This window comes from Lipotes vexillifer, unplaced genomic scaffold (assembly GCF_000442215.2).
Source record: "Lipotes vexillifer unplaced genomic scaffold, Lipotes_vexillifer_v1.1 scaffold629, whole genome shotgun sequence".
NCBI classification, from domain to species: Eukaryota; Metazoa; Chordata; class Mammalia; order Artiodactyla; family Lipotidae; genus Lipotes; species Lipotes vexillifer.
The window spans coordinates 829,068-845,410 of NW_006774188.1; the positions used below are offsets into that span (position 1 = coordinate 829,068).

The 16,343-nt window shown below is 36.3% G+C and overlaps 1 protein-coding gene across 3 annotated transcripts in view; it reads right to left on the bottom strand.

The window, feature by feature from the left end:
* The window catches only part of GPHN (gephyrin), a 618,338-nt gene that overhangs the window by 72,197 nt on the left and 529,798 nt on the right, over positions 1–16,343 (bottom strand). For all 3 annotated transcript variants that reach the window (XM_007449022.1, XM_007449020.1, XM_007449021.1), the window contains 3 exons: positions 15,401–15,520; positions 13,825–13,883; positions 12,605–12,758 (listed from right to left, as the gene is read on the bottom strand). In XM_007449022.1, coding sequence (XP_007449084.1) covers positions 12,605–12,758; positions 13,825–13,883; positions 15,401–15,520 — 333 coding nt within the window. The remainder of the gene's footprint in view (positions 1–12,604; positions 12,759–13,824; positions 13,884–15,400; positions 15,521–16,343) is intronic.

The window sequence follows — 16,343 nt, forward strand, 5'->3', positions numbered from 1 at the left end:
CAGTGAACATTGGGGTGCATGTGTCTTTTTGAATTATGGTTTTCTCTGGGTATATGCCCAGTAGTGGGATTGCTGGGTCATATGGTAATTCTATTTTTAGTTTTTTAAGGAACCTCCATACTGTTCTCCATAGTGGCTGTATCAATTTACATTCCCACCAACAGTGCAAGAGGGTTCCCTTTTCTCCACAACCTCTCCAGCATTTGTTGTTAGTAGATTTTCTGATGATGCCCATTCTAACTGGTATGAGGTGATACCTCATTGTAGTTTTGATTTGCATTTCTCTAATGATTAGTGATGTTGAGCAGCTTTTCATGTGCTTCTTGGCCATCTGTATGTCTTCTTTGAAGAAATGTCTATTTAGCTCTTCTGCCCATTTTTGGATTGGATTGTTTGTTTTTTAATATTGAGCTGCATGAGTTGTTTATACATTTTAGAGATTAATCCTTTGTCTGTTGATTCATTTGCAAATATTTTCTCCCATTCTGAGAGTTGTCTTTTCGTCTTGTTTATGGTTTCCTTTGTTGTGCAAAAGCTTTTAAGTTTCATTAGGTCCTATTTATTTTTGTTTTTATTTCCATTACTCTAGGAGGTGGATCAAAAAAGATCTTGCTGTGATTTATGTCAAAGAGTGTTCTGCCTATGTTTTCCTCTAAGAGTTTTATAGTGTCTGGTCTTACATTTAGGTCTCTAGTCCATTTTGAGTTTCTTTTTGTGTATGGTGTTAGGGAGTGTTCTAATTTCATTCTCTTACCTGTAGCTGTCCAGTTTTCCCAGCACCACTTATTGAAGAGACTGTCTTTTCTCCATTGTATATCCTTGCCTCCTTTGTCATAGATTAGTTGACCATGGGTTTATCTCTGGGCTTTCTGTCCTGTTCCATTGATCTGTATTTCTGTTTTTGCACCAGTACCATATTGTCTTGATTACTGTAGCTTTGTAGTATAGTCTGAAGTCAGGGAGTCTGATTCCTCCAGGTCCATTCTCAACCTTAGTTTTAAGGACTTTAGACATATATAAGTGATATTTTCCCTGTTGACTGGCTTTTAGCTAATGAATTCATGGATTCGTCTAATAATAAACTTGTACTTCCCCTGGCATAAGTTGGCTTCTGTTTTATCTTTCTTGCATTTATTTTTCTAGAAAGCATAGTTTCATCATGGAAAATTTGGAATTGCAGTGGTCATTTTGGAGTACTTTTGACATGACAATTATTCACTTGAAAGCACTTTTAGAATAAAGGGTGAAAACAATTCAGAATATTCAATGATTATCACTTTTATTGTTATGCGCTGCTTCAAAATGAAATTTTAATAAAGATACAAAATATTTAAAAGTTTGTTAAACCCTGGATTGAGGAAATTCTCTGTCTTATTTGTCTAAAAGAGAAATCACTTAGTTTATTTTAAGAGACCTCTCTCTTTGTTTCTGTTCTTCAGAGATTTAATCCTACCTTGATGGAATAATCCTATTTAATCCTATCTTGATGGTTTTGATGGAATTGTCAAAGGGCCTAAGACTGGTGTTAATAACTTACTTTCTCTCTTTTTAATATATTGAAATGGTTTGTCTGCATCTAAGACTTTTCTCCTCTTTGCAAAGGGAAGGTATTAGAATTTTATAGGTCAGTAACTATTACCATATCCATTGCAAACAGCTTCCTTATACATCCTTACTTTCTCCTTCTTTTGGAAAATGTAATTAATTAATTAATTCCATTAATTAATTATGGAATTAATTAATTATGGCCACACCTTAGAAATACCTAGATAGTCCAGACAAACAGACCTAACACAAAAAAAGGTGAGAAAAGTCAGATTATAAACTCTAATGGAGAATGGTCTTATTCTAAATGGCTTCTAATTAAACTCTGAAAAAAAAGTTTTAATTGAGAGTTAAATTAATTGCCTTGGTTGCTTGGATGTAAGAAAGAAAAAGGAACATACAGAGCTTTTAAACATAATCTAAGGAGTCTTTAAGAATTTGGTTTATAAATACAGAGGTTTACAAATTGTATTAGAAAAAATTCATATTCTATTTCTATTATCATGATTCTGGACATGTTAGACTGATTTAATAATTTTAGTTTAAAAAATGTCCTGTGTCTTTTTCCTAACTTTACCACCATGTAAGAAAGTTATACTAGTATAATATTCTAGTTATGTAAGCCTTGGGTCTCTCTGCTTTTTTTTTCCTATTCTTAAAGACTCTTATTTAAAAAAAATTTTTTAAATTAATTTTTATTGGAGTATAGTTGATTTACAACCTTGTGTTAGTTTCTGCTATACAGCAAAGTAAATCAGTTATACATACACATATATAAAAAATCTTAATAGGTTTTTTTTTTGGCCATGCCACACGACTTGTGGGATCCTAGTTCCCTGACCAGGGATCAAACCTGGGCCCCTGGAAGTGGAAGTGTGGAGTCCTAACCACTGGATTGCCAGGGAATTCCCTATTTTCTTATTTAAAAAATCCTAATTTGAACCTTCTAAATTGTGTTCATCTAAATATGGGGATGATGATATGGAATGTCTCTGTGAAAAGAGACTGATGAGGTTCAAGACATGCTACCCCAAAATCTGGCATATGGCATAGTGAATATTTTAAGCTGAGGGAATTTGAGAAATAGTACATGCAGGAAGGACTTTCTGACTTTCACCTGAAGCACGTCAAAAAACCCTTATGTTAGAGGTGCCCTCCCTATGCCCAGAGGAAAGGAGCATCCTTATCTCTGAAGGTGAAGGGACAGAGAGAGGAATCTGAAGGAACAGGCCTTGCTAAGTTTCCCCTAGTTTACTACACTTTCCTCATGACTTCTGTCCTTTCATATTTCTCCACAACTTTCCATTCTTCATCAAAACTAATTAAAAAAATGCTCAGGTTTAACTGATTTTTCAGGTCTTCATTTTTTTTAAATGAAGGCTCTCGTGTTACATAAAACTTACATTAAATTAATGCTGTGCTTTTCTCTTATTAATCTGTCTTTTGTTACAGAGGTAATAAAATTCAGAGCTTGAGAAATTAGAAAGGTAGAGGAAAAAATATTTTTCCTCCCTTACAAGATGAATTCTTATAATGCTTCTATTAAATCATGACTTTATAAGAAATTAAATTTTAATTGCCAGATCCTTAGTTAACTCTAAGATCTTAAACTAATATTAATTTGATTGACTGGTAAATAATCTTGGATATGTGGACACTGTAATGTTTAATATACCAGTGCCTGACGTAGAGAATGGACTTGAGGACATGGGGAGGGGGAGGGGTAAGCTAGGAAGAAGTGAGGGAGTGGCATGGACATATATACACTATCAAATGTAAAATAGCTAGCTAGTGGGAAGCAGCCGCATAGCACAGGGAGATCAGCTCAGTGCTTTGTGTCCACCTAGAGGGGTGGGATAAGGAGGGTGGGAGGGAGTCGTAAGAGGGAGGAGATATGGGGATATATGTATATGTATAGCTGATTCACTTTGTTATAAAGTAGAAACTAACACACCAATGTAAAGCAATTATACTCCAATAAAGATGTTAAAAATATATATATACCAGTGTTTATATTAAGTACATCATTACCAGGTTAAAGTAACCATCATTAACAGGGTAGAAAGGATATATGAAGATAGAGGAATGTTTGTGCAAGGTAATGATTGTTTTATTTATTAGGAAAAAACAGAACAGTATTTTTCTTAAAGTAAAAATTACTGATTGTGCCAAAATATAAAGGAAGACAGTAAAAAATAAATTTAGGAGTATTATTCAGTAAAGTATAGAAGGTCTGAAGGGAAATGACTTATTGCTTGACAGTAATAACTACAAATAATGAATATACAGGAAGAATAATATGTATTAAAAACACTGACAAAGTTGGCTACATGATGTGGGCTTATTCATAAGGAAAAAAGGCCTATGGATCTTTTATTGTAAATTGTTACTAGAATTTGGGTTTTCTTTTTGTTAAAAATGGCTAAGTTATTTTGTGTCCAGATAACAAAGGTCCATTTTTATAACCAAAATATTCTGTTAACTCTCTGGTTTATGGCACATTCTTAAATCATTTTAATCAAAAGCTTCTAAAAATAATGGCTACTTACTGTTGATTAAAAATATTGTCTGTAAATATTTATTGTCTTTATTTATGACATATTAATATCTTGTTTCTTCTGACAACTCTTCTTGGTTTTGCCTTTCCCAAATTTGGAATAAATCTGTTGTCTTTTATACCTTTTAAGCAATTTTTGAGTTTACTGGATGGCTACTACATAATACAAAGATTTGCTCCTTTCTTCTTATAAAGGGAACCATGCTAAAATATTTGACATATTTTCATGTACAGGTTTGGAAGTCTAGAATCATGGCTTTGAAGTACCTTGCAAACTTTGGTAATACATTTGTCCTAATGTTTGTCTGTACGGCAGTGGCCGAATATATAAACTCTAGAGCCTTAAATGTTGCTGCATATTTGCTGTAAGCTATATGGTTCAACAAATTATCATGAAATAAAGAGTACACAAAGTCATGGTGCATGTAGAGATCAAAAAAACTACCTCAGAAAACCTAATACACAATCATAGCCCATCAAAAAGTGGTACCAATCTGGATTGATCACATCTCAAAGATAATGAGCTAATTTAGGCTGAAAGTGACCAGAAGTGGGGACACTGAGAAATGAAACTGAAATCAGAATTTGCAAAAGTGTACTATGACTTTTAATACAGATAAATTTTGCCAAACCATAATACAGAGCACAAACTGTCTTAGCTGAAATTGTTTTTTAACACCAGCTCATTCAGAACCACATGTTCTAAGATCATGAACAAAGTGATTTAATAGTAACTCCACATAGATTCATATGTTCCAAAGATAAGGCTACTGACTGTTCAGTTCTAGCAACTTGCCTAGATTACAAATTCTAATGAGTCCTACCCGGGGCTCTGGTGGTCTTTGTATGGGGGTTTTGATATTTCTGTTGCTCAGGAGCACACATCTACTGAAAATGATCTTTCTCAAACGCGAATCTTATGACTTTCTCCTCCTCAACTATACTCAGCACTGTCTCCCAGTCTGCCAATCCACGGTCATTTTTTACATTGTTAAAAACTATACTGAAGGATCAAGACTCACCTCCTTTAAGAAACCTTATAAAGGAAGAAAATTCTGACGCATGCTACAACATGGTTGAAACTTGAGGATATTTTGCTAAGTGAAACAAGGAAGACACAAAAAGGCAAATTCCATATGATGATACTCATATGAGGTACTGAGAGTAACCAAATTCATATAGATAGAAAGTACAATGGTGGTTGCCACGGGCTGTGGGAGGGAGGAAATGGGGAGCTGTGTTTAATGAGTATAGAATTTCAGTTTTGCAAGATAAAAACTGTTCTGGAGATTGGTTGCACAACAATGTGAATGTACTTAAAACTACTGAAGTATACACTTAGAAATAGTTAAGATGATAAATTTTTTGTTATGTGTATTCTACTGTAATTAAAAATGAAAAAAAATTAAATGTCACAGATGACCTTGGCAATAACAGTTTCAGGGACTAGTGATGCCTTTAAAGAAGAGGCAAGTCAGGAAGGAAGTATTCCACTCTTCCTGGTAGGAAGGGAAAGATGGTGAGTGAGATTAGGTAATGGTGGAACATCATTAAATGAAGGCTTGAATTTACAAAAGAGGTTAAGTTTAGGGCTACAGATATGGGAAGTTACCTGCATATATTTGACATGAGAGGAAAACTCTAAGGGAGAATTTAAAGAGAGTGGAAGACACAGCAGAGAACAGCATCCTAGGGGAATATTCCAATTAGGGAATGGGATCAAGATAAGGAACGATGAGGAAAAAAAGTAGTAGTTGGCAGGGCATCAAGAGAGAACAATCATGGAACACCAGGAAAGAGGCAGTTTCAAGGTGGTGGGTGAGGAAGCCACTGATGTCAAATGATATAAACAGGTTAAGGAAGATAAATATCAGAGCAGGTTTTAGAGGTTAGGAGGTGAATAGTATACTCAGGAAAGCAGTTTCTGTACTAATGGGGGGCAATAATGAGATTCGGGAGTTTGAGGAGAAAGTGCAGAGTGAGGAAGGAAAGCCAGCATGGGCAGACCTCTCTTTCAACAAAGCTGGTAGTGGATAGGAGGTGAATATGCAGTAGCTCAAGGAGGCAAGAAGGTGTTTAAATATAGGTTCTCTTCTGATAGTGGTAATCTTTATCTTTTTGGATGTGAAAGGAGGATGAGCCACTAGAGAGAAAATAATCAGAGAACACAGAAGACATAGGAAGTAATTTAGAAATCAAAGTCCTGAGGAAGGTGAGAAAAAGTGGGTCTAAAGGTAGAAGTAGAGGAATTGTTCTTAGAAAGAAGTACCTTTTCCTTTTAGATTGGAAGAAAGGAGGATAGCTAAAGGAATGGGGAAATTTTCGAGGTAATGAGATGGGAAGAAGAGGGAGATATCATGTAGTTCAGTTTGACAAATATATTTATTTTTTACCTTTATTTTTTTCCCATAAAGGTGGTTAGGTCATCTGCCAAGAGTACAAAGTAGGGCTGCTACTGAGGTTTAAAGAGGGTATAGAGTGTATGAATGAACTATCATACTGGAACTGGAAGAATGTACTAGAAAATCAACAAGACAGTTACATCTTTAAGTGCCAGGTTGCCATTAAATGGCGGTAATTTGTAGTTGTTCAGGTAATCATAGTTCTATGAATTTTTTCAGTAATGTTTTTCTGCTTGGGAGCAAAAATGGAGAAAGTGGAGAATGGAGTCATTCACTTTGGGTATTACCACAGTAAGCAAAGGAATAGATTAAAGGAGTGAAGCTATCTGAAGTGTTATGAGGGCAACTTTAAAGTGATGAGCCATAGTCCTTAATCTGGACAAGAAGTATAGTGTGGCTAGAAGAAAGTAATGGACCATCTAACCTGATAGGTTTCAGAGATGCCATTAAAAAGCTGGGGAAAGGAAATTTAAGGAAGTGGGAAGCATTGTGGAATAGTGGAAAAAAGTCATTACAGCCAAAAGATTTAGGTGTGAAACCAGGCTTCATCACTTACACAACATATATAATGTTGGGTAAGTTGCTTTGTTTTTGAGCTTCAATTTTCTCTTAGGTAAAAAGAAGGATAATTATATTAACCTCATAGTGTTGCTTTAATCATAAAGCACATAGCGGTACTGGTCATAGTAGACACTCAACTTCTTAGTCCTTCTCTTATTAGTGGGGACAAAGACTTTAAAGATTCTACTTTTATAATAACAGCTGCTTGTGGCAGCTCCCAAATAACAGTATATGGAAATTTTAGACAGACTTTATATATCTAAAGTTTAAACTTGTTTGTACAGACATCTGTTATTGAGAGTGGCCAAGAGATTTACAAAAGACAGAATAAAATAAGGAGAGGCATAGTGGAGATAAATACACTTAGTTCTGTGTATGTGTATGTGTGTGTGAGTGAGAGAGAGAGAGAGAGAGAGAGGGGGGAAGGGAGAGAGGGAGAGACAGGGAAGGAGGGGGTAGGAAGAATGAGAATGAATAGAAATGAATGAATGAGTTATGGAATATGGCAGAAGGTGACTGAAACTAGAAGAAAACTCACCATCTATGGAAGGAATATTTATTGCTAGTACTTTGGGTAACTAGATAACAAGCATACAATCTTGACTTCCTGAAGCTAATGGCAGCTGGCTGACTAATGTCCAGTTTAAAGACCTAAAATTCACCATCTACAGTTTCAAGGGAAACAATATATGTTATGGAATGGAGTTCATCTTGACTTTTCACTTTCTCTTATCTTCTACCTTGAATTCACTGGCAAATCCTGTTCGTTGATTTTACCTTCAAAATGTATCCTGGATCTGATTACTTCTCACCATCTCCACTACCATTCTGGTCCAAATCTCTTGTTGGAGTATTGTATATCCTTTTCTTTTTTAAATTAATTTTAATTTTAATTTAATTTTTTTTGTGTGTGTGTCAGGCAATTTTATCAGCATTGGTAATACAGTAGTGAACAAACAATACAAGCTTCAAAGAGGTACAGACAGTAACCACTGCATATCCTTTTAACTGGCCTCCCGGCTTTTCACTTTTTCTCTCCCATATGCCAAGCCGTACATATAGAAGCCATTTTAAATTTAAAAATTTAAGACATTTTATGCTCCCTGCTATGTTTTGCTTCCTCAAAACTGTCCATTTAGAATAAAATGATCTTGTTTCTGTTACCTCTCCAACCTCATCTCCTTTTACTTTTCTCCTTTCCCTCTATACTTCAGCCACATTGGCCTCCTTGCTGTTCCTCAAACTTGATAAGCATGTACTCCAGGGCTTTAGTGTTTGTTGTCCCCTCTGCTTGAAACACAGTTCTGCTCACGAGGCATATACCCTCAATGCCTTCAGATTTCCACTCTAATTTCCCCTCATCAGTGTGGCCTGATTAGCCTTTGTAAAACAGAGGACTCTACCTGTCTACCAGTCAGGTCCAGGACAAGAAAACCAAAACTCCTCTAGGTATTTCAAATGGAGGGGGTAGGAGAAGAGAGGATTTAATGCATGGGATTGGTTACAAATGTGTTGGCAGAGATGGAGAAACAAAAGAAGAAACATGTATTACTAAAGATCAGTAACTGCAGTCACCATCGTCCCCAGGGCTGTTGGAGGAAAGTGATGTTACTGAGTTGAGGAGATATACTCCTGCTACCTTCTTTCCACCTTCTAATACCATGTTAATGCATCTCAATGGCAAAACCTAACTGGACCACAGCTGGAAAGAGAGTCTGGGAAACTGTTTTCAGGCTTCCAGCTTTATTGTATAGGGGAGAGAACAAAAGGGCTGATGTGGAATAAGTTTCAATAGATAATATCTGGTATATACCTCTTCTGCTAGCATTCTTTATTATCTCACTCGGCTTTTTAAAAATTCATATCATTTACCACTATATGTTTGTTTATTGACTACCTGCCCCCCCCGCCCCCATCAGAATATAAATTCTGTAAGAGCAGGGGCTTTGTCTGTCCTGCTTGCTGCTGTATCTCCAGGAGTCAGAACACTGCCTGACATCAGTATGGTAGCATACTAAAAGGGGAGGGGTTGTGAGAGAAGACTGCCTCAGTGGAAAGGAGTATTTTTTTTTTTTTTTTTTTTTTTCTTGCGTTATGCGGGCCTCTCACTGTCGTGGCCTCTCCCATTTGCGGAGCACAGGCTCCGGACGCGCAGGCTCAGTGGCCATGGCTCACGGGCCCAGCCGCTCCGCGGCATGTGGGATCTTCCCGAAACGGAGCACGAACCCGCATCTCCTGCATCGGCAGGCGGACTCTCAAGCACTGCGCCACCAGGGAAGCCCTGAAAAGGAGTATTTTATCACTGACATTGTTTAGGATTGCCAGTGCATGGTGATAATAAAGAACAGAATGACTTGTAGTTAGTTTTATTACTGTTTTCGAATTTTCTGCAGACAGTGCATTCTTTTATGTGAGGGTAAAGCCTTAATAAAACCCTTTTGCCATCTCTAAGGACAAATTTGAACTTGGGTTAACTTTCTAGCTCAGTTCCTCTGGAAATTTGATAAAGAAAAATTTCAGCTTGTTAGTAGGCAACACTTCTTATGGTAAAATGGTCTCTGATTAGTAACTTGCATATGGAATGGAAGAAATTACAGATGACCTATAAATCCCTAGTGGAAAGCCAAGCTTTGGGCTTCCACGAATGTGGTGACACTTGAAGCTGGGCATATGCCTTGTAGGGACTCTGGAAGTTGCCTAAGATTGTTATAAGAAATATTGATTCCTATGTAGGAGATGGTGCTTCTAAGTTGCTGGCTCCCATACTCTCCTAGTAGAATTCTTGTTCCCTTGCACTTAAATGTCACTTGAAGAACAAAGAGAACAGCTGTTGGATGGCTGTGTGAACTGCTAAGATGACTGGTCCCACTGAAGAAAGCATGATGCTCCCCTGCTGGATGCTGAGTTTCCTGTTCAATATCTTTCTAAGTAAGCTGGTTCAAGGTACAGTATATTCATATATTGTTAAGTCTGATGTTTAGTTAAGAGCACCTCTGGTGAGCATTCCAGCATGTAACAGATGCTTAATAAATATATATTGAACAAATACATGAGGTTGGAAATGTACAACCACAATTAAGTAATTATTGAATGGTATTCTATTACCTAATTTTAACCTGCATAGTTTGTTGAAATCAACAAATGTCTACTACAACAGCTGGTCTGTGTTAGTTATTATTTAGAACTCTACCTTCCCAATTCTAAAAGAATTCCTTCATCCTGAATAAGATCATGTAGTCACAAAATACAGAGCAGGCTTTAAATACAGTATACATAGACATCTTGTATGGCATTCTCTGGGTTGGCTAAGGCTACTGTTCTGCTTAGCAATATACCACACTGGATTCAAGAGGTGGTGTATGTGAAGCCATACATATCAGGGAAAATCAGAACTAATACTTAAGGGGAGCTTGTGCTGTGACTGAATAAATTATAGACTTGTCACATTCATAGACAAATGTAATTTCTTTTGGCCTTTCTGAAATAAATGAATACTTTTTTTTTTCCTTATTATTTTCTGGCTATCTGAGGATCCCAAGCCTCAGGAGAGATACTATGCATTATTTATCACTTTTATCTCTAGTTTCCAGTATAGTGTCTGGCATAGAGGTATTCAACAAACATTTGTTGAACTAAACTATATGGTGATAGAGAGTCATAATAATAGCTAACTTTGGATGGGAGTAGGGAGGAATGTCAAACTACATGGAACCAGAGACCATGGAACTTAGAAGCATTATTCCCTTGGAAAACCATGTTAAGTACAGCAGGCCAAAAAACGTAGGGGAATCTGTCAAAGCTTCTCTAAGGATAATCAAATCTATGGGGGCAGGGAACTAGGACTACAAAATCTTCTTTAGATTCTACCATGTATGTACCATCTCTATTCTCACCCTGTCACTTTCCCCAACTACTAGTAAATAGTTTTAATAAAGGGTATAAAAGATAGCTTAGGGGCTTCCCTGGTGGCGCAGTGGTTCAGAGTCTGCCTGCCCATGCAGGGGACACAGGTTCGTGCCCCAGTCTGGGAAGATCCCACATGCCATGGAGCGGCTGGGCCCGTGAGCCATGGCCGCTGAGCCTGCGTGTCCGGAGCCTGTGCTCTGCAACGGGAGAGGCCACAGCAGTGAGAGGCCCATGTACCGCAAAAAAAAAAAAAGATAGCTTAAAAAATACTACCAATGTACTCTGGGGGATAACTGAGAATATTAATCTAGGCCTACAAAGTCATTAGGAAGAACACAATAAATGTAGCTTAAACAAAGTTGCCTAATAACTAGTTGTCTATTAGTTTGCTCATTGTACTTAGCTTTCCTAAACCCCATGAAGTCACTTAGATGCACAAAGCATATAAATAAATCTCAAATGAGAATAGATCATTAAGTCAACCAGTTTAACAGAAATTTCTTTCTGATGCTAAACATAGGGTCAGTTTGTCCTAGGGATATTAGAATCATCACTTTGTAGATCAATTAAAAAGAATGTTTATTTTGGGTCAGTCAATAGTTTTTGGGAATGACTAGTACACCTATACTGGGAAGTAAGCAAATCTAGAATTCTGATTTACCTCTCCATTAGCAAAACAAAACATTCTTTTCTTTTGCCCTTTCCAAAAGAACTATAAGGGTAATAGACCCTTGAAAACGTCCATCTCCAAGACTCTAGGAAATTAAAAATAATGTTAGCAACCTCTTTTTAGAGGTTAAAAGAGAAAAAAAAGAACAAAATCCTGTTAACCTGTTTAAAAATAGTATAAGATCTAAAGGAATTACTTAAAAAAATCTCAATAGTTTGATTCTGCTTTTAGGCTTTGAATTTCCAGCGGATTCACTTTTCAATATTCCCAGTTTGACCTTACAGCTTCCAATTGAAGTTTTGTATAACTTAAGCAAACAGGGAACAGGAAGTTTTTCAAGAGTTCTCATAAAAAGACTGACTAAATTCCCCTTCCTAAATCAGGGCTGAAATGACATTTTGACACATTCTGAATAGCATGCTACTAGAGATGCTATCTTTAGAGAAAAAAAAAAAATCCTGATTTTTCAAATCCTTCCTGGTGATTAAAGATCACATGGAATGTTTAGCAAGAAAAGGGGCTAGCCATGGTGTCCCAGTTCGTTGAATTATTTCCCACACAGAGGTGGCCCATCATCTCAGCAGCAGGGTATGAACAATTGATTGTCCCAGCAGACTTAAGTACTGGGTTTGCACAGTTGAGTATCTACAGCTAGCAGTCAACATTCTTTGTTTATATGTACTGAGTGTGTGGAAGGTCATTGGTTGTAATATTTCATTTTAGTAAATGGAAGGGAACATTTCTTAATATGTAATTTCTAGTTCTTCCTTTTCATTTTCTGTACTTGAACTATCCTGAGGCCAATTTATTATTTCCTTGTTATAGAAATGTGGTAAGATCTATAATCCTTAATGTTCTATTTATAACACAGAACACAGAATGTCAGAAATACTTTCATCTGAAAGCCCCACTACCCACCATCTTTCCCCTGCTGTCACCCCTGCCTCTGCTTGTTTTCCTTACCTCATTCCCTGTTGACATGACTGCAACCACTGGAAACTTATTAACTTCAACCTCTGTGACACCTACAGTTGCCAGAAGACCAATCTCTGAGGGGCCCATGTGGGTTCCTTTGGCCAAAACACATTCCCCTCTTTTAATGTCATGGCCAATGGGTCTGAAAGTCAAAGCAGAACCATAAACAGTATGACTAAGAACAGTATTTTCTCAACTTAGGGGAAACTTTAGTGTTAAAGAAGGAGGACACTCAAGGGGGAAAAAGTGAAGAGATGAGGCAGGACCAGAATACTAAAACGAAGAGATTCTAAAAACTCTATGCTTTTTTAATTAAAAAAATTAAATCACATAACAGAAGACAGAAATAGATTTGTATCTATTGCTGTTAAACAGGAATATGTTACTTCATGTTTGAAAGTTATTTTATAAATTGTTTTGTATCACATTACAGTCCAAAACACCAATTGCAATCTTTCTTTGATGTAAGGCAAGCATTTATATGAAAATATCTAATGCCATGTCCATAGCTTGTTAGCTTTGTGGTGAGGAGAATAATACTAATGAGGTTACAGTCATGGAGATAATTTCCATTTAGACCACTTATGTTGGTCCAGTTCTGTGGCTGTATAGGTCCCTTCACTCTTGGCCTGCCGCCACAGGAACTGGAGAAGTATAGCTTTGTTACAAAATGTTGAGCAAATTAGCATTAATAGAATCAGGGCAAACATATTCAATTGTAAGAAAAATCATTTGACAAATATACACTACTTATGGTAAGACAGTAGTCTCATCTTTGTATATAAACAGTAGTACATTATTCCATTATTACTGGCAGTCAATAGAGGAGGGGCTTTCAGCTAATTATATAAATACTCAACTCTGAAAGTATCTGTGTTAATATCAAATTCTGGATTACCAAGGGGTAGGGATGGGTAATTCTGGATTATCTAGGAGGAGGATTAACTGTGGATTATGCAGGCTCATGACTTTGCCTCCTTCTCATGTTGCTTTTGAATATTTCATTTGCCTTTACCAACTTTACAAAAAAGTAGGGAGGGCAGACATGGGATACAGAATTCAGAAAATTAATTTTGTTACTTGTTAAAAGCCCTGAAAGCTAATGGTTAACTGATTGAGCTGTGAATTTATAATAGCCATGCTCTCCTGAGTTCATGATCATGGCAGAAACAAAAGTTGGCTATACATTCTATATGTTATGAACTTACCTGATATCTTGGCCTGGCCGAGCTTGCACCAGAATTCGTACTTCAAGCTCCTCAGTGCCCTATAATAAGAGTAAATCATGTAATTTCAAACAGAACAATCTAACTGAATTTTGATCAATAGAATTTAGCTACTCAGATGCTTTCATCATCAGATAGGCCCAGAATATATAAAAATATAGAGGAACAGAAAAGCCTTTGCTAAACCCTTTGAACATGATGAATTTCTACCACAGGTTCCTGAAAAATCAGGTTTGATGCCAAGGAATGAATGAATGAATAAATAAACAAACAAACATTTTCACTGATTCTCATGCTTTTAAAAAATGTACCAATTCAAATACTGACTCTTACTTTGTAAGCAGCATTCTTTAGGGAAAAAAAAAAAAAGATGGCTACCCTAATAGATACAGTGAATGTGCATGGAGATAACCTGTCTCTTCTAAATCATGGGTTCAATACTATGCCAAGGTTCCTTGCATATATACCTGCAGGTATTTCTGAAATATTTGCAGAAATTTCAGTGAAGGACTTATAGCTTATCTGGTAGTAGATTTCTATAAATTAATGGTGACCATCATTTTTACATTTATGGACTGTGAATAACATTGTGACACTGGAACTGTGTCTTGTCATCTGGCAGAGTCTGTGGAGGCATGTGTTCTGGATTTCAATGCTCTGCTGGCTTCACTGATGCCAATAAATCTTTTGGACAGTTTTAACAGCAGGGCAATGTGATCTGTGTGCCAAGAGTTAAATTTTATAAGACTTACTTGTGGGAAGGTGATTAAAGAGAAAATCCCCAAATCAAGAAAAGAGGGTGTGTCTCAGCATGGCCAAATTTTACTATATACCCAGCCGAGGAGAATATATATTTGTTATTAATTCTAACTTTAAAAATACAAGATATCTTAAACTTCTCAAAACAAGTAAGATAGCCAGTCATTAAAACATCAGTTGAAATTATTCTTTTATTAGTGACTGATCCTCTGGTTTCAGTAACTGCCACTAGTTTCAGTGAGATAAAGGCCTACTTAGAACAGAGTCCTTTATTTTAGGCAATAGAGGGGGAACTGACATAAATTAAATGTTTCCAGACTGTAATTTGGCGGCACAGATTTTCCTGAATTATAGAAAACCAGAGCTGAAAGGGTCATTTGGTTTAAATGCTTGGCTTAGTGTAATATTCAAGAACTTGCCCAAGTGTTCTTTGTTAAATTCTTCTCTATTAAAATCTCCTTCACATTTTATCAGAAGCTAGTCTTTATGAACAAGTTTCTCAGCTAGATGATAAGTCAACAGTTAATATCTCTGCTCTTCTATCTTGAGGTAGTTTCTTTCCTTGCTTGCATATGAAATTTCTTGGCTCAAATGTGGCTCAAATTCTGATCATAAAAACATCTACTATAACAAAAGGTTTTCAAGCCTAAGGCAGCTCCTTATTTACTATACACTACAATGTAAGGTTCTAACATAACCAAAAAAATTGGACTAATCTCATAAACATTGCAGAAAATAGGCATGACTTATATATAATACCGCCATAGGAATGGAGCCATAAGACCTGGTAATGACATACATCATCAGATTCCCTGATCAGTTCAGTATCTTCCACTTGTACTACTGCATCAGCACCACAGGGGATTGGAGCACCTGTTGTAACCCGCATGACTTGTCCTGGCATTACTGTCTGAGTCGGCTGGAAATACAAACATGCAAGAAAGAGTCGATTTACTTTACTGCAGCAAAGGAAAAGTCTGCAGGAGATGTGACAGTTTTTGAAACAAACCATAAAAGGAAAATCTTACAGTCTTATTCATTTTGGGAAAATGTAATAAAAGTCACAAACAAATATACTTACACCAAAGAGGCTTTCATTTGACTTAAGTAATGACTTAATTAGACGTCTTTCTTGGTGACCTGCTTTCCTTTTGAAGAACTACCACTTATATTTGCCACTGCTGTCTCTCACTCATTGTGAATTTTCTTAATATATGTAAAGTGATTTTACAGTCTTTAAAAAAATACCATGCAATATGATTTTATGAATGACAATTATGAAAAACCATCATGTTGATCATTTACTGAAGTTCTGATGTTTGAGAAATGTAGTATTTTATTAACCAACATTTTAGTTAAATAAAGGCAAGCCAGAAAAATTATTTTAATTATTACTCTTGAAAATCTTTATAAGATATATTAGTTCACCTTGCAACTAATAATAAAAGTCTAACAAATGTAAATAAATCATTTAAAAATGATTCCAGTGTCTGTAATGGTTTGGGTTAAATATTATATCCAAGATTTTTATTGTTTGAGCTCTCATATGAATGGTATAGGAGACTGACTACAGGACCTACATTGCACACTTCCTCCCAGCACAGGGAAAATCATATTTCTGTCAGCTCCATCTAACAGGTTTGATCTGGCCTCAGAAGAGTCACTTGTCATGGGCCATGATTTAGGTCAGATTTGGGAAAAGGAATGCTTTAAATTTCCCCAAAAAGAAAATTCTGAGATAA